We start from the raw sequence: 19,231 nt of genomic DNA, 5'->3' as shown, positions 1-19,231 counted from the left end.
ACAGCTTTGGAGGACAAGAGTGAAAATGGCAGCCTCCCAATCTCCACCCCAGAGGAGCCGAGAACTCAGGGCCCCACTCCTCAGTGCACCCCCAGAGAGAAGCAGTGAATCACTCCTGTCTCCCCAGTCTCTGGCTGCACTCCGTGCTCACCCTGCCTGTGACCGAGTGTTTCTATCTCCGGCACACAACCCCCTTTGGAGTCTCCAAACCCAGCAGATCCCTGCAGTGTGCTCCCGAGCTGCTCCTCCTGGGGGAGGAAGGGGAGTCTCCCTGGATCTGCCGCTTGTTGGGTCCCTGCTGGAGGAACAGTGGCCCGACTGTGCCGTGGATCACAGTTTATGGCAACCCCAAGCTCAGAGCCCATGCCTCGGCTCCATCTCTGCAGCCGGCTTCCCCGCTCCAATACCTGGGAGCTCAGCTGCACTCAGGCACCCCCGGTCTTTCTGTGACCCCGAGGTCCTGCGACCACACTGTCCCATGAGGGTTCCACCCCCCGCTTGGCCACTGGAGCAATGTTCCTCAGAGGAGCAGACTTCTAAAAGTTCTCATTTTGTGCTCTGCTGTTCTATCACTTGCCGGTAGCTCACTCCCTCGCCCTGCAGTCTATCTTCCTGAATATTGCCTCAGATTCATTTCTCCACACCTCCTACCTTCCAGAAAGTGGTCACTTTTCTGTTCATAGAATTGCTGCTATTCTTTTCTTTGATCTCCTGTTGAGTTTGTAGGTGTTCAGAATGGTTTGATACCTATCTAGCTGAATTCTTGGGACTCTGCATCTTGCTCCTCCCACCTACCACATGAGCTTTTATCCCTAGGAAATATATTGATTTTTTTTTTTTTTTTGCTTTGTTTGCCTAGTTTTAAATTCATTTAAGTTAAATCATGCTATCCTCTTTTTGCTCCACATTAAGTTTGAGTTCATCTTTGCTGATGCTTTTAGCATTAATACATTGATTTTCACTAATGAATGATCTCTGTTTGAATATGCCACAGTTTATATATCCATTCTGTTAAATGGGCGTTTTTATTTTCTCCAAATTTTGCCTATTTTGAGCAATGCCTTCATGAGTATTACCGCATATGGGCCTTGATTCACAGTTTTCTAAATACACCTAGGGGTGGAATTAGTGAGTCATAATTTTACTATATGATGCCAAAGCTGTTTCACAGTAATTGCAACAATTACTGGCACCAACACTGTAATAAAAGCTCCTGTTGCTCTTTGTTCTTGTCAGCGCTTGTATTATCCAACATTTTTATTTTTACCAACCCAGTGAATTAAAGTAACAACACTTTATATTTCAACCTAAAGTCTGAAATGTCTTTTCATGGATCTATTTACCTTTCATTTTCACCTTGGTAAAAGATCCCGTGATGTCTTTTGTTTATTTTTTAATGGAGGATTATTAACTTTTTGATAATTTTAAAAGAGAGTATTGATATTGTCAGTAAGAATCCATTTTCTGTTCTCTGTGTTGCATCATTCCCCACTTGGCTTATTTTTATTTTATTCCTTATACTACATTTTAATGAAGAGAAAATTTTAGTTTGATTCATTAAGATTTTCTTTATGGCTAGCATTTTTTTTTACAACTTTTTAAAGAAATCCATAGGTAATAAATATATTCTTATCTTTTCTTCTAAAAGTGTTAAAGTGTACATTTCATACTGAAGTCTTTAACTAGAACTTATTGTGTGATTGCTATAAGATAGGAAATTATTTTCTTTTGTTTCTTTTCCCACATAGAAAATAATGATCTTAGCATAATATATTACTAGTCCATACTTTATTCTCTCATGTGCAGATAATTCATTTCATTCATTGTTTTGAATTCATTGTATTATCTTAATCATGTGTCAGTTTTCCATACATCCATGAGTGTAATTCTGAGGGGTTGTTTTTTTGTTTGTTTTTTTGTTCCATTCCCCTTCTACCCAGGGTTAAACTACTCTGTTTTAATAGCTAGAACTTTTAATATCACGTAAGCTACTCATGGCTCTGCTCTTCTGTGTGAATTTTATAATTAGATTGTCAGGTTTCTGAAAATCTTTTAATTTATTCTTAAAATTATATTGAGTCCATTGATAAATTTAGACATAATTGAAATTCAGTTCTGAATTGATTAGTCAAAAGTTCTAGTTTTTGAGTCAGTTTAAGTAATTTTAATTTTTTTAGTAATTTGTTAACTTCACTGACATTTTCATGTTTGTTGACATAAAATTTATCATAACATTTTCTTATTAGTTCTCAATTTTGGCAGCATCTGTAGTTATTTTACCTGTTTTTATTCCTAAAATGTGAGAGTTTTTTTCTTTTTAGACTTGCCAGATATTTGTCAATTTTATTAGTCTTTTTTCATGACCCTGTTGAGTCTATTTTATCTTCATTCTCAAATTCACTAATTTCTCTTCTTATTTTTATTTTCTTCTCTTTGAATTTGTTGTATTATTCTTTAGCTTATTGGTTCATTGCTTAGCTTGTAATTTTATGTTTTCTGTTTAAAATTGAGCATTTAGCTATTAATTTCACTCTAAATACTGCCTTAACTACAAACCATAAATTCTGATAAGCTGTATTTTTATTTATTTTGTTAATTTATTTTAAAATAATTTTTAATTTCTTTAATGATTTCCTTTTTGTCCATGGGTTATTTAGTTGTGTGTGTTTCAATTTATAAATTCTAAGTTTTGTTAGGCATCTATTTGTTATTCATTTGTAACTTTATTTTTATTGATTCTTTGGAATTAATTTAGACTTATTTTATGGACTAGAACATTATCAGTTGTCATAAATGTCCCATTTGTGGTTGAAAAGAATGTATAGTCTCCAGATGTTGGGTACAGCATTTTGTATTCAAATATCCATTTTTATTTACTTCTTACTGCTTGATCTGTTGATTACTAAGTTGTGTTTAAATCTCTGATGGCAAATTTGATGGCATTTATACTTGAAGTTCTGACCATTTTTATTTATTTAGCAGTTTAGAAGTGCAACAGGTCTCTGGTGCTATGAACCTTTTATCACTAGCTAGTGACCCAGTTTATTTCTAGTAATACTTTTTACCTTAAGATGGATTTTTCTCTGATACTAATATAGCTGAAACCATTTTATTAGGTTTAGCATTTGCTTGGTATGTCTTTTTTTGCCAATCCTTTACTTTCAATTTTTCTACATCTTTGTGTTTTAGGTATGACTTTCATAAAAAACAGGTATTTGAATTTTTTATACCACTTTAACAACCTTTTCCTCTGGAGAATTTAGTACATTTGCACAGATTATGATTGCTGATATAGATTCACTTCCCTTTTTTTTTTTTTTTTTTTGCTTATTTATCACTTTTTTTTTCATTATTTCATTGTGTATATGTTCTTGTTTCTATCCATGTCCTCTTTTAGATTGTGTTGGATTTAGTTTTATTTCTATTGATTTGGTTTGGTTTGGTTTAGTTTAGTTTTATTTATTTTCCTTCACTAGCTTGGAAATCATTCTCTTTTTATTTTTTTAAGTTACATATTTAAATGAAGTCTAAAATTAATATCTTTACTTTTCTCTCAAACAGTAAAATATTGTAGATTTTACCCCCAGCTATTGTTTGAGATTTAGTTCTATGTTGTTGTTGTTGTTTTTTAACATTGACAAAGTAAACATTATTTTTGTTGATTTTCAGGAAAGTTATTTTTAAATTTACCCAAAAGCTTAGCATATTCTCTGCTCACCATTCCTCCTTGCATCTCATACATTCCTCTAAGATCCATCCTTTTGAAGGAGACCTTTCAGAGGTTTCTTTAGTGATGATCAATTAGAAGTAGCTCTCTCAGCTACAATTCACTTAAAAATGTCTTTATTTTGGTCTCATTCTTGAAAGGTACTTTTGTTGGAATTATAGGCTAAGATTTTCTTTCTGTACTTCAAAGTATTATCCCATTCTCTTCTGGCTTAATTGACATTGTTTTATGTATAGGAATATATATAATATAATCTGCCCACCCTCCCCAGTTGCTTTTAATATCTTCTCTTTACTTTTGATATTTTGCAGTTTCATGTAATTGGCATATTACATCTGTTCTGAAAATGTTTCTATTTTCTCTTCCAAGATTATGTCTTTCACATTTTATCCAACCTTTATTTTTATAAATTGAAAAGGTTTATGATAGGTCTTATCAGTTTATCCTCTGGTTTTGACAACTTCTTTCATATTTTTTATTTGTTTCTTTCCGTCTATATCCTGAATAAGTTTCTGAGATATCTCTTCCATTTCACTTTGTCTCTTCAACTTTGTCTAATCCCACAGTTCTTAACCACGAGTAATTTTGTCCACCGAGGGACATTTGACAATGTCTGGAGGAATTTTTCATTATCACAACCTGATGATTGCTACTAGAATCTCCTGAGTAGACACCAGAAATGCTGATAAGCATCTCATAATGCATAGTGTACCCTTCATAAAATAAGGAATTATCTGGCCCAAATGGTCAATAGTGCTGAAGTTGGAAAAAACGTGATCTAATCTGTGTTTTAATCTATACATTGAGTTTGAAATTTCAAGTGCTACTTTTTATTTGTAGAAGTTTTATTTGATTCTTGTTTTAAAAGTGCCTGGTCAACTTTGATAACCTAATTCTTCATCATACTTATATCATTCATACAATACCCACATTAATCTTTAAATGTATTCAATATACTATAATTCCAATAATTGCTGTCTTTGTGGGTTTGATTCTATACTTTGTTTCTTCTCTTACTCATGGTGGATTTTTTAAATGTATTTTTTATGTGAACTTAACTTCTTGGAACTTTATCAGTAGGAATTCCTTAAGACCTGTGTTAAAAGCAGTGTTATTTAGTGGACCACAATATCATCATCATCTGTGAGCATGTTTGAAATGCACATTTTCAGACCCTCAACAGATCTACTGAATCAGAATCTCTGGAATGAGAACAAAAAACAATCCATTTTTTTCTATATTCCCAAGTGACTCTAATGCACACTCAAGTTTGAAGATTTGAGAAGTACTGATTTAAAGTATTCCTCCAGAAAGGATTTCCTTTCTCAGGCATCTGGAAACACCACCAACCTAAGACCATTTTTAAACTCTTTTTGGTGGTCAAGGAGCACAGAAATAGTGCCCATTCTAGTCCAAAATTATACAAGATTGTGGGATTTTGACTAAGAGTTCTCATAAAAGAATCTTTTTTTTTTTTGTTTTTTTCCGTTTTACCCAGAGCCAAACCTAGTCAGGCAAGCCTACTTCTGTGGGGTAGATCTTTTTCCTATTCATCCACTGAAGGTGACTCCCACCTGGAATCTGGACTTTACATAGAGGTAAATGAACTGACCTCCTGCTCTGCTTGGGCCCAAACATTTAACTCATGGCCCATTGAAAACCCAACACCTCTCCATAGGCGATAGAAACCCTCAGGGTAATTATTCCTATGCTAGCTCGCACCTGTCTCTCTTCTCCACCCAGAATTACACTTTCTTGTAGTTTCTACTATCCAATAGTCTATTATCTCATGTTAGAAACAAAAGCAAAAACAAGATGAAGAAATTAGGGGATATTTTATCCAGTATATTTAGATGTCTAAACCAAAGTAAGTTTGTTTTTACACCTAATCCATCATATTGTCAGAAGCAGAGGACTTCATTTGGTTTTTATAATACTTACCCAAAATATTAGTGTGATCTGAGTAACTGTTAAAATGGCAAGCCATCTAGACCATGTACTAAAAAATAATGCCTACCTCTAGCCTGACAACTGAATGATTTCAGTTGCCCGCAGCTACTGTGGAAATGAGCAAGGGCAGAGGCAGCTGGTCCATTACTTAATGATCTCAGCCAGGCAGAGAATTCAATACAGACTAAGTAATAAATACTGACTCACAAGCACATGCCTTCTAGCAAACGAGCTTCCAATGCACACTAAGACCCACAATAACTACCTAGTCCCACTGGTTTTAAATAAGTAGGTATCTTGCACTAGCAAGAGCTTTATATTTTATTGCAAGGCAATAAAAATATTATGTAATTCCCCAGGGGCCAACATAAAATATTCAGTCTTTTAAAACAGTTAATTCCTGTACAGTGTTTTTATATGAGTTTTCAGAATCGGGACTTCTTCTCACATAATAAGTTTAGATATAGTCCTTCAGGGATAGGTATGTATTGCAACTATAACCTTCAATTAACCATCGTATCTAGGTAACAATATTTTCTAAGTCCCCAGGCAAGATAAAGCACAGCTGTTTGAATTAGTGTTCCAATTCTCTCCTTCACTTTCATAAAGGAAGCATTCAATATACATAATGATCTGATAAAATGCAGGGAAAAGTGACAAAGGAAGTCAAGGAAAGGTAGCCAACACTTGAAGTTTTCTCATTGCAGAATGTTAGAGAAAACCATGCTGCGTAATGACATTCTTAGAACATTTTGTAACTTTAACTGGACAGCTCTGTAGTCATTGCAGAGAATATCTTATATAAGAGCAAACCACCTGAAACTGTTAGTATTCAACTATTTTTGACCTTCAGGCTTACAAATTCCATATGATTTAATCTAATATTTCAGGTCAATCTAATCTTCCCGGTTAAAATTGATTCTTGCTTGTCTGAAACTGCGAAGTTATACCATAATTGAATTGAAGCCACTCGTGGCATTATGGAACATAGAAAGGTGATATAACAGACATGCAAATAAGAAAGAAATTTACATATGCCTACTTTTCTTTCAGGACCACCAGTAAAAATTCTCTGTGGTATACCAGTGGTATCAAATTTTGTTTAGATGTTCGCTTTTGACTATGCTCTGATACTCTGTGGTCCTTTTCATCCATGCAGTGTTCTTCTGATTCATTTTTCTCCATTTGTGCTGTTTTTCTCTGTGATGTGAATCCATCCTTATCCGTTCTGTCATGTCTCCATTTTTTGCTGCTGCTTCAGATTGTGCTGAGCTATAAGAGGTAAGCTCCATCAAAAGAGGAAAAATTGACTCTTCTTTATGTCCAGGAGGAATCTGTTGTCCAAGGTATTCGATAACCCTGCCCCTAAAAATCAATACTTTCTAAACTACACTTTGAAAGGAATTTATAAGGGAAAAAATTCCCCATAGCCACATCTACACTAGAATGCCTCAAATGCTCTTTCATACACAGTGTGATGTCAGTACTTACTGCTAAGTATCTTCTACCAATATGCACAGTAGAGTCCTTAGCTTTGTAGAGTCCTCAACAACTCCCTCAATTGTCTGTACAGTAATATATACTATAAAACCCCCAGAAAGTGCTAGTATTCAGTGCCATCTTGACTATAGGGTTTCAAGCCTGTTTTCATCTACTAGGTTCATGAGGATTATAATGAAAAGGCAATATTTGAGTTACTCTATGTCCTCATCCCTTAATGCAGAGAGCAACATTTCCAAAAGTTACCTGGTTTTACAATTTACAATTTTACAATGGATCAAATTCATCAGATAATAATCACCTCTCCCTTTAAGATTGTGCTGCCTAGTTAATGGGAATTATTTTCATATTGATCTCAATTCCATTTTCAAACTTTAGGATTTCCTAGGGCTGATAACTGGTGTAATATCAGAGTTTTATTATAACTTGTTTTTGAGAGCAGAAAATCATAATTGCTTCATTCAAAATGCCCTGAGCTTCTTAAGCAAATAAAACCATTTTTTTCTGAAGAAGGCAAGCCAATCTACATGGGAAAACTCACAAAGCACAATTTGGATTTCTCATTCATCTATTGTTAACCTGATTCTCAGTGTCATCTAAAGTTAATGGCAATAAAAAGATCCTCTGCCCCATACATTTGAGTGGGTTAAATTTTGCCCTTGGTAATCCGGTAGGAGCCAGGGTCTATGACATAACGCTACCTCAGCAGTAATCCTGCCATTAAGCAATTAATCCCATTGCTTTATATTGGGAATGTGTCAAAATGTGATGGGCTAAGAATAAATTCACGTTTCTCACCTTGCCCTCCAGACTGCCATATGTTTTCAGAGACAGATGTTCAAGCCTTTTCCAGACACAGATTAGCATATCTGAGATGTTTAATTAAATAAATATTTAATACAAGAAGAGTGTAGATATTTAATCTGTATGTTATGGTACCACAATATTGATAGGTTTGATGCAGAAAGTCATTTGACCCTCTGCAATCTCAAGTCTTTCTATTCCCGTGACCTGCTACCAAATCTTAGCACCAATGCAGTGGATGATAGATTCTCATCATTAGTGTCCATTTTTTATTAATGATAGGTTCTCACCATTAGTGTTCATCTTGTATTCTGCCTTTTCACATAGGTTAACTTTGTACGTAGTAGCAATACGTCATATGCTTTGTGAAATTAAGTTCCTACATAAATATATTTCTTTTTGGAATTCTTGATGGCTTCTTCTAAGTTGTGGACAATGAGAAAATGCTTAAAGGGCTAACTCACTTGAATCATTAAATGTGCTTGAGATACTGTGGTACTCAAAGTATGAAGTAACCAACTCTGCCTAAGAGGAAAGAAATTAAGGAAGGCTTCTTGGAGGAGGTATTTTATTCTTAAAAGTGGGAATTTGCCAGATGGAAAAGGGGCTTAACAGCTCCGCAAATGATGGAAACAACATACGAAAATGTGTAAGATGTCATATTTGGGTGACTGTAACCAGTTTGATGTAGTTAGATCATAAAGTACTTGATAGAGGAATAGAAAGGGAGATGAACCAGATAACAAAGGTTGAGTTTCTTTATTCATGTTATTGTTGAGGTGGATGGAGCCTATAATAAATTTTAAATAGGAAAATGATGGGATCATATATCTGTTTTAGAGAATAACATTACATGACATTAATGTCCCATTTTTAAACAATGACTTTCTACATGCCTTCTATTGATCATCTTTTGCCAAGATTTAGATGTACATAAATTAAGACAGTGCAGATACTGAAAAGGAACTGACATAGATTTGGGCATTAGAGAGACCTGGTATTGAATCCTGTGGTCACCTCTTCCCAGCTGTATGATGGTAGAAAAATTATACCTCATTTTAAAAACATTGAAATGAAGATATTCTTTCTAGACCAGAGGTTTGTTATTATAATTAAGAATTACAACTCATAAAAACTAATTGGCATGTAATTGATATTCTTCATATATTAGCCCCTATTTTAACATCGTGGATCAAGGCATTCTTAAGAACATTATGGTTTGAAATGATGGAAAGTGTTTCAATTTGAAAACCTGTGGTTACTAATCAACTTATGGTTATTAGGTAACTGAGGTGATGCCTAATATTGTGATGTATTTTTTTTAAACTGGCACAAGTTAAAATACACATTAATTGTTGATGTGTGTATTTCTTTGTGACCTGTTGACCTTCTAGGGAAACTTCATGCTCCTTCCCTTATTTATTTATTTATTTAGCTTGTAAAGATTTCAGTAGGTAGCATATACTTACTAGTTTCTGGGTATCAACTTAAAGTTGTTTCTTCTTTTATTTTTTTTCAAATACATCTTGACATGACAGGATGGAACCAAATTTTTATATTTCTGAAGAAATGCTCTGTTTTTCATTTATCAATTAAATCATTTCCTCTTTGTCGAACATTTTCAATTGAGACCATGCCTATTTAAGCAGAATTTGATCTGTTATTCATGACAAAGTCAGGAGAAAAAAGACTAACTCAACAAAACCTAATAAGCACTTCCTTTTCTTACTAGCCAAAATGTGCAGAAACAATCGAAACAGAAACAGTACTTCTTTGGAGCATGTGGATGGTCATAAATAACAGATTATTGTTGGAACAAAATCACTCTTGACTCCCTTGATTAACATAAGACTGGTTCTAGAAATTGAATATTTGTTTGCTTCAGGTTAAAATTTTAGGTTTAACAAAAGGTTCATGTTGAAAAATTCCTTTGAAAATTATCTCTCTCTCACATTCAAATCCCAGGTGCCTCTTAACTATGCAAAAATAGAGTCATGAAATTACTTGAGATTCTTCAAAAGAGGAAAACTAAACACAGAAATCTACTTAAAATGTCTAATTCTTCAGTATCCCAATTTGTCTTCAAGGATTCATTTTCCAGAATTCCCACTACCATCAACCATGATAATACTACCTTGGGAAATATGGCTAACCTAAATCAAGATATGGAGAGTAAAAGAACTAAGAGTACATAGTAATTCCCGTGAAGGTCAGCCTATTGTTCATTAATCCCACATCATTCTTTCCTTGACAACCATCCTCAGGAAGCTCCTGTGGTAGCCAGAGCAGCTCTGTTCCTGGAATGTGCCCGGTTTGTTCACCGCTGTAACCGTGGCAACTGGCCAGAGTGGATGAAAGGGCATCACGTGAATATCACCAAGAAAGGCCTTTCAAGGGGCCGCTCCCCCATCGTGGGCAACAAACGGAACCAGAAGCTGCAGTGGAATGCTGCCAAGCTCTTCTACCAATGGGGAGACGTGAGCTTTTGATTTTCTTACATAAAACTTGGGGTGCTTGAGTGAAGTGAAGAAGGTCATGTTTGTGTTTGTTTGGAAGACAATTTATTAAGTGTCTGTTATGTACCAGGCACTGAACAAAACATCTTAGGGGAAAATAAACTTTAATTCATTTAATCTTCCCAATAAATTTATGAAGTTAGACATTATCTCCTCTGTCTCCTTCCTTGGTCCTCTGTCTCCTCCCCGTTTATAAATGTACACATTCCCAGAATTTGTTATAATTTTTTTTCTGCATAACCTCCCCCAGGACTACATTTATTCCTATGTTTTCAACTGTAACCTGTATGCGAGTGGCACAGACTTCTCTATCCATAGCACCATTCAGATTCGAGGCCAACATTGCCAAATGCACTCCAGAGGCATTCACTTAATACCCTGAAACACAATCTGACCAAAGTAAAACTCTTCTTCCCATATAAATACACCTCCATCTGCAAACCTTCCTGAACTCTCTATTTTTATGAATGGTACCACCATTATCTAAGATGGCAGCCTTTGAACATATTCCAACTTCCTTTCCCTTACTGATGCCACCTCTTCCATGCCACCAAGGTCCTGTTAGGTCACATCTTCATTCCTTCTCATCTGGATGACTAAGATAGTTTCCTATTTGGTCTTCTTCCCACAGTCTCCCCTCATCTGACCCATCCTACACACTGTCAATAAAATGATCTCCATATGGCAGAGCCCATTTAAAAGCAGAACATTCATCCTTATCTCCTGGCTTCCAGACTTGCCCCCTCTAATTCATTCTCCAAGCTGCTCTCACAGTGATTAGGCTAAAATGCAAATCAGATGGTGTTTCTTACCCACTTAGAATGCTTCAGTGGCCCTCCTTTTCCCTTGGGATAAAACCCAAATTGCTTATTAGTCTGGCATCACTGCTCTCTCTTAGTATTCAAACCATACCAAGATTATGGATGATGAAATCAAATGAGCTAATATAGCTAAAAGACCATTTATCTCAATCCTTTCTGTCTAAGAGGTATTCAATGATAATAAGTTATTACATTCATTTTTGAAAGGATACATGGTTCGTGCATTTCTACGCAGTTACCACAGAGTCTCTCGAATGAGTAAGGGTTTTCCCCCACTCACACATTACCCTTCATCCTTCTTTAGAATACAAAATGAAGTTTGGCTTCAAGAACTATGGGATCTAGTCCCAGTCTACCTTGCCAGCCTTCCTGCACATAATTTCCTCTCACAAAAGCGTGCTTCAACCATGTGGTTTACTTGTCAGTCTCTGAACACATCAGTGCACTTCCTTGATGGATCTTTTGGAACTCTCCATCTGGAGTATCCGCTCCTCCCCTTCCCCATTAGCCAAAACACCAGTCCTTCAAAATCTACAGCAAAGAGACACTCTATGACTCTCTGACTGAATCGAATCTGTCCATCTTCTGAACTATTTAAAGTGCTTTTTGTCTCTTTTGACATTTAATGTGTTATTCTGATGTTTTGTTGCCTCCCCAGGAGCCTGTAAGCTCCTTGAGGGGAAGAGCAAAAAAAACAGACACCCTGTATTTGAACCCCAGACCACAGCTTGCTTAGCCACCTTGAGCAAGACTGTCAACCTCTCTAATCTTCCCAGTTGCCAAACAGTGATCCTTCTAAATGAAGGTTTAAAATCTACTATGGCACATGAAGCAAAGATACTGACATACTGTAACAATTTATTCAACTCTGTTTTATTTAATACCTAACAAATAACCTCACTTAATAAATATTTGATGAAGAAGAAAAGAACTAACCTATCCTCGAGGCATTTGTTAAGCCTTAGAAGAGACATAGAGCTCTAAATTATTATTTAGACATTTAGTATAACCCCAGACAAGTTCATTTTCTGAGCAAACCCTTTAAGCTTTATGAACTGTGGATTTAACGTAAATTGCTTAGTGTCAACATCCTGGAATGATCAATGCAGATTTTTTTTTCCCCTTTGAATCTCACTATTAAGTTTGTTGACTCCACTCCAGACTCATAATTGCATGTCTTCTTCTTTAGAGAAGATCTCCAAAATAGTAGCATCAGGACAAGGCTTTTTATTGAGGTAGTAGTTTTTGTTTTTATGTTTTGTTTCATTTGCTTAAAACTTCTCAGGGTAGTGACTGAACTTTTAGGAAGTTGTGATACCTTTTTTACATTTTTTTCTCATTGATAGAGTTTTTGTTACTTGTCTCTTAATTCCAGATTTTAAGGAGACCTTTTTGCTTCCAGATAGCCAAGACATTCAAACAACTTGTGTTTTTATTTGAAGATATATCCTTGTCAGTTTCTAGTAGAAAGTCTAATTTCATGCATGCCCAGAATCCAGCAACTTCTCTAAATATTTGAAAGAAGTAATACAGGAAGGAAGAATAAAATTAGCTGGAATGCACAGAGAAACCAAGCTGTCAAACCCCAAGTTCAGTGCTCATTTTAGCTTTTGACTCTCCTTCCTAAGCACGTGTCTCTTCTTGTCTTGCACACAGTATATAATTGGAAAATAAAAAGAATTAGAAAGAGGTGGCATATTTTGTATCTTTATGGAAAATTCCTTTTGGTAAATCAGACAATAGTGCATGATGATTCAGAACAGACAGCAGGTATTAGTTCTATGTTGATGTTGGATACTCTATCAAAAGAATAGTTAGTATTTCTTACTAGTTCATAGGGTATCATGGAGTGAGGGACAAAGTCTATAAAAAAAGCCATTAATTTTGTACATAATGGCAGATATAAATAAAACTGCTGTACTAGAATTCATGCCAACCTCCAACTCATTAGCATGGCAGTGACATTCTCATAAAATAGCATAATCAGAAGCACTTGCAGGAACTGTGAATTCTTGTTTTTTTTTACTACAACAAAATCCTCCATTAAAAACAATTGCATACTCCCTTATAGGAGACCTATAAAATAAATGACCTTCAAGTAAGTGGAAATATTTTCAGAAAAAAAATTTGTATGAGAACACATAGGTATTGTTTTGTTCCTACAAGTCTTCAAATGACCTTGGAGATAGTGTCAATGCCATCCACCTCTGGGTTTCCACATAGGGAAACGTGGTGGCAACACCACCATGCGCATAGAGGAGGCTTCTGCTGTACGTTTCGGTATCAGTCTCTTGGTTTCATGTGCCCTAGTAGTTTATACATACCTTCCCATTAACAGTTGCTTATGACCTCTATAATGTGAGAGCCTATTTTACAGTCTGACATACTTTGTGCTGTTTCGCTCTTTTTCTCCCCATGGTAGGCGATTGGAGTCCGATTGAATGAGCTGTGCCACGGGGAAAGTGAGAGCCCCGCCAACCTGCTGGGTCTCATTTATGATGAGGAGACCAAGAGAAGACTGAGAAAGGAGGATGAGGAAGAAGACTTTTTAGATGACAGTAAGGAGACTCCCTTTACTACAAGAACCCCTGCTTGTAAGAATCTCTGCTTTAGGAGCACTTAATATTTCTCTTTCCTCTTTCACATTCTTACCACCTTCTCATGTCTCCCCACTGCACCTTTTCCCCTATTCCCTGTGCATGGATGTAACGCATGTGCATAAAGCCACACAAAGAGAGGGCGAGAACCAGAAAGAGAAGACTGTAGACAGAGACAAGGAGTTGCAGGCAATATGGAGCATCCGTTGCCTTGTAGTCTATGACTCTTACTATTATACAAAAATTAGTTTTAGGCTTTTCTGAGAAAATATAGCAGTAAATTACTGACCCAGTAGAGGTTTAACCAGGTTTTACATTTTGTTGTTGCTCTTGGAGATTAAAAAAAATAGACCAAATAGAATTGAACATGAAATGCTTCCCAGATCATTAAAGTAGTGGATTCCTTAGAATAATTACTAACATGTATTTAACATGAATTTGAAATATTAATTGAGATGGTTAGACTGTGAATGTCTGCTATACTGTACTTATTTGTTAAAATTAGAAGCGAGTTCCACCATAGAAGAGTAGAGACAAAGAGATTCCTGTACATTCCTCTTAAACACCTTTTTGTGCACACATGTGTTCTACACCATACAAGCTTGTTGTGTATGTCTATCACTGCCTTTTATGGGCCATACAATTCCTAAATGGTAATGGAATTAGTAACATTATCTGATGAAGACAGTGAGGCCTCGTCCTCTTGACTTTCCCTAGTGATTTGAAATTCAAATTCCCTGATTATGTTAAAGACTGTTCTTAGTTAAGTGATGCCAAGCCTACTTCATCTTTCTAGCCATGAAATGTAAAAGGATGACTAGGGTGTAACAGTGTGCATAATTAAATAACAATCAAAGAAAACTTATTGCCTTTTTTTTCCACTTTTATACCAAGGATTTTTTTTTTGCAATCTTTTTTCATCTTTTTACCCTTTCTCAGCTTTTATCACATCGGAGCCAATTTTCCTGACTTAGCTGTTGACAAAACACCAAATTCTGACATCAGTCTTTCAGCCTACCAGTGAACATTGGCCTCCAAAGATTCCCTCAAGTTCACAAGAGTCTAGACTATCCTAGAATGCTTCTGAATTGTAGAATGGAGAACGGAATTGGGTCTAACCCTTAGGACCACTTGAGGACTATCCAGCAAACACAGAACCTAGTGAAGGCCTATCAGAAGCCATCCCCAACTGCCCTGGATCTCCTAGGGGTCCTTCAGAACAGAGAGGAGCTAAAGCAACATTAGATGGATGCATCCTCACAGGCCAAAATGAACTTTAATCTCCATGAGACCACATAAGTATCTTTTACCGTATGTTATGCCTGGTACTTAGGCTTTTTGATGAGAGCATGTAGGACTCAATTCTTGTTCATTTTGACAGACTATTTCAGATGATAGTTACAGAGTGCCTGGACTAAGACCAAGTTCAGTGTTTACAGGATTAACAAGAAGAATCTGGATGATAACCTCAGGACAGATCCACAAGTTTATACTGAATATTTAGTGTTAGATTATTATTTAAAAACTATTGTACATCCAGACAATTTCTAGAGTTATGTAGTCTCCATTGAATATAAGATTGGAATGTCTGGTTTATTTCCACTTTCTTGTCAGTACATAACTCATCTTGCATTTAAAATATAATTATGCCTCAAGAAAGTATCAGTCTAGAAATTCTAGAGGAGTTTGTCTCTTCAGTTCTTAATAAGAGGCAATGTCCCTATCCACATATTATCTCTGGAGAAAAAATAATGGTTTTCATGAGGAAGTGATAATCAGGTATCTTCAGAAAGAACATAATTTCCACCCACTCTCAGTATAAGCCCTGAGATATATATATATATATCCTATTCAATTAAGAAAGCCTAATACACAGGAAATATTTTAGAAATATGTTTAGGAATGTTGATATGTAATGATATTGTGATTGCTTGATGCCTTGATTCGAAATAGATAAGTATTTTCTTTCTCTTATGAGAGGCAGAACTCAACATTGCTTTGGCCTTCTTTTCTGAACACTGATAAATTTTCGGCAGGATTAGTGATGACATATATCTGAGAACAAACCCTCAGAATTTTAAAAGTCTCTGGTGTCACCTTGGCCATTATCTGTTATTATCTGACTTTAGAGCAAAATCTGGGTCTATGATGGAGGCAGCATTTTACTCATTCAAAGGCTGGTATTCTTCAGAGCAAAGGAGAGCATTTGCCTACTTCTAGCGTAACTATGCTTTAATATGATAGGCTAACTTGTATAAAGTGTATGAAAGAAGTGATCAAGTATGCCTTGTTTATGTTGCAGAAACACTTCTGGGCTAGTGGAAGCAACATCACTGCCCTCAAGATAGATGTCTCTCATAAAACGAGCTGGCAAGAGTTTTGCAGTGCCAAAACTAGTTCACCGCCCTGTACATAGTCTACATCTGATTAAATTAGCAGTGTGAAATCTTGCAAGACTGCTTTCCATTTCTGTCTTTGTTAAAAGGCTTTCTAGCTTAGTGGGCTGTGTTTTTTTACTCTATGAGCCTTAAGGAAAATAATTTAGTCCTTCCTGACTGATATTTTAATACTAAGGAACTCACTATTGAGTTACAAAATGGAGGAAGAGAGGGGTACAAGTAATGCACAGATTATGCTCAAGGGACTAGGTCAATTGAACGTGAATAGGTAACATTCTCATATACAATTTCATTTTGGACATGTGTAGCTTTGTCCATCAAACCGTGCCTCTCTGTATTTTTTATTGGTTTGTTTCTTTATGAAGGAACTCTTTCATTCTGTAGGTACTGTGAACCCCTCTAAATGTGGCTGCCCCTTTGCCTTGAAGATGGCAGCATGCCAACTTCTCCTGGAGATCACTACCTTCCTGCGAGAAACCTTCTCTTGCCTGCCCAGACCACGCACTGAGCCTCTGGTGGTAAGTAAAGCATGGGTGGTAATAATCTGGCTACTCAGAAAGGCCAGACATGTGGCTAGGTTTTGAGTATCCGCAGTTTCCTCAAATGCCCAATGGCCAAATGTATCATATAACTTAGAAAATTCAACCAAGGGATCTTCATATATAAAATCTCTTTTTTCTATTACAAACAATACTAACTCTGAAGTTGACCTGGAAATTACTGAAGATAGCACCATGGGTAAAACATTGGATTGATCACTGTCAGTCATGCTAGGAATGTCTAAGAGCCTTTTGACCAAGAAGAGAGCTTCGGGGTTGCCATCTGGGAGCCACAGAGTCCATGGAAATGGAAATTGTGCTACAAATTGGAGTTGTGAGCAGGCTTGTAAAGGTGAAAACCATCAGATTATATAACTTGTTTGAAAAGAATTATGATCGGTGCTGGCAGAGTTTAAACTATCTAATACAGGCTTGGCTATTTAGCTAACAGGTGTTACATGATCTCTATTTTAATCCAAAGTAGAAGGATGTGTTCCAGAAGGCGGTGGAATTGCAGTCGACAAGTGGCAATTGACAAAAGTAAAAACTTCATGGTGTTCTGAGAAGTGAAACAGGAGACATACATAGGCCCTACTTCCTCAGTATCCTTTGGTCTCTATTTTGAGTGACTCTCTTAGCAATGCTTACTTCCTTGTGAATCTTCTCTCATAAGCCCTTAGGTTCCTTTACTCTGCAAACTATGAGGAGTTTTACCAGCAGCATATTTTAGAAATTACTGACAGAATTTTTTTGTCATAAAAATTTAACAGCTCATAAATCCATATAGAAATGTGCTTCCAATGAATTCTCTCATTTAAGTTATGGGCAAAAAGACTTGCTTAAGAATTTAGCATGTAAACATCTCGAAACATATATTTTTATTCCTGCCGTACTTCGTATGGATGCAAATAGGCAGAAGAAGACCACGCACGCATGCACACGACCACGCACGCATACTCCTGCACCATCAAGGCCTGATTTGTTTAGCAGAGTATACCAACGCTCTGCAAGGACCAGGCGTCTTCACAGAGTGTGTGGGATGGGCACACTTCAGAGCTGATTTTCCTTGGCCCATAGTCCTCTAATAGGCACCAAGTTTCCAGTGGTTCTTTCATTACAGGCACCATCCAGCCAGAGCTGAGAAACCAAATTCTTTTTATTTTCCATTTACACAGGACTTAGACTACTCTACCAGAAAAATTGTTATGCAATCTATGCGCCTCTATTTTCGCCAGTTTTACAGTCCACCAGCTCTCCTGCTTTTTTAACCAGACTGGGCATGAACAAGGTCATACCCCAATCCCTGCGGGGAAACACAAGAATCAGTGCATTATCCCTGAGCACTGCCTCTACCTCTGGTTTTCCAACGTCTGGAAGACCTGTTCTCTCACTCTCTAAAACGTAAAATGGATATTTTCAAGTTGGAAACATTTGTGGGTAAAATGTATGTTTTCAAGAGAAACATACTGGTATTTGGACTGTGAAACTACATTATTTGCTGTCAGAAAGGAAGGTTCCTCCTACTGCTCTTATTCCATTTTCCTATTAATCTGGGCCTTTAATTTTCTGAATGTTACCTTTACTTTTTTATTGAGACTACTCTATAAAATCAAATCAAGGCCAACATATTTGTTTAAAATCAAGTGGGATGAAATATCTGATCTGTAAGACCTCTATCAGTGCTATTTTGTCAACATTCTAATTATACTGAAGCCTTCATAAAAGCATGGTGGCACATCTACTTTTCATTTTTTCAGATTTTTATTTGATCACCGTTCTGATACATTGTGACTTAAAAAAATAAAAGTCTTAAAGTTTTGTTCTCCTTTTCAATTCCATAAAGCTAGAGTTTAATTATCCTTTATTATTACAGTAAATTTCATTTTAAAAAAACAATCAAAACTTTTAAAAATTGCTATAGAACCAACTCGCAGTCTAGTGGAAAACAGCAAGAAATTAAGCTAAAACAGAGCCTTCAGTCATTCAGTCAAGGAGAGGAAAGTGTTCACAACGGCATCACCTTTAACAAGGCCTTAGAGATCCTTCATTCATTACACTGGGATTTTTATTGTCCAGTGTAGGTATGCATTATGTTGGGATATGACCTTTATAAAATAAATGGGAAGCTTTTTCTCATTTTTAATCTAACTTTGCTTAATGGGGAAAAAAAAAACATATACCTTAAGTTATATTCCAACCTCCTATAAACAAACAGTGAGTTTAATAAAACTGTTTTACCAACACAGAAACTGTAAATGCTGCAATTGTTCTTTAAGAAATTGTACTAAACAGTGAGTCTAACAGTTTAAGCATAAATACCATCAATATGAACTATTATGGTTTTAACAAAACACTTCCTGCAAGATTATCTATAGATC

General features: G+C 36.1%; 1 protein-coding gene across 3 annotated transcripts in view; it reads left to right on the top strand.

The window, feature by feature from the left end:
* The window catches only part of UNC80 (unc-80 homolog, NALCN channel complex subunit), a 228,768-nt gene that overhangs the window by 100,763 nt on the left and 108,774 nt on the right, over nucleotides 1-19,231 (top strand). For all 3 annotated transcript variants that reach the window (XM_035007254.1, XM_035007252.1, XM_035007253.1), the window contains exons 23-25: nucleotides 10,246-10,458; nucleotides 13,741-13,876; nucleotides 16,699-16,832. In XM_035007254.1, the coding sequence (XP_034863145.1) occupies nucleotides 10,246-10,458; nucleotides 13,741-13,876; nucleotides 16,699-16,832 (483 nt within the window). The remainder of the gene's footprint in view (nucleotides 1-10,245; nucleotides 10,459-13,740; nucleotides 13,877-16,698; nucleotides 16,833-19,231) is intronic.

This window comes from Mirounga leonina, unplaced genomic scaffold (assembly GCF_011800145.1).
Source record: "Mirounga leonina isolate KUSES-001 unplaced genomic scaffold, KU_Mleo_1.0 Mir_151, whole genome shotgun sequence".
Classification (NCBI taxonomy): Eukaryota; Metazoa; Chordata; class Mammalia; order Carnivora; family Phocidae; genus Mirounga; species Mirounga leonina.
The sequence above is the reverse complement of the archived record's forward strand: the minus strand, read 5'-3'. Positions and strand labels throughout refer to the sequence as shown.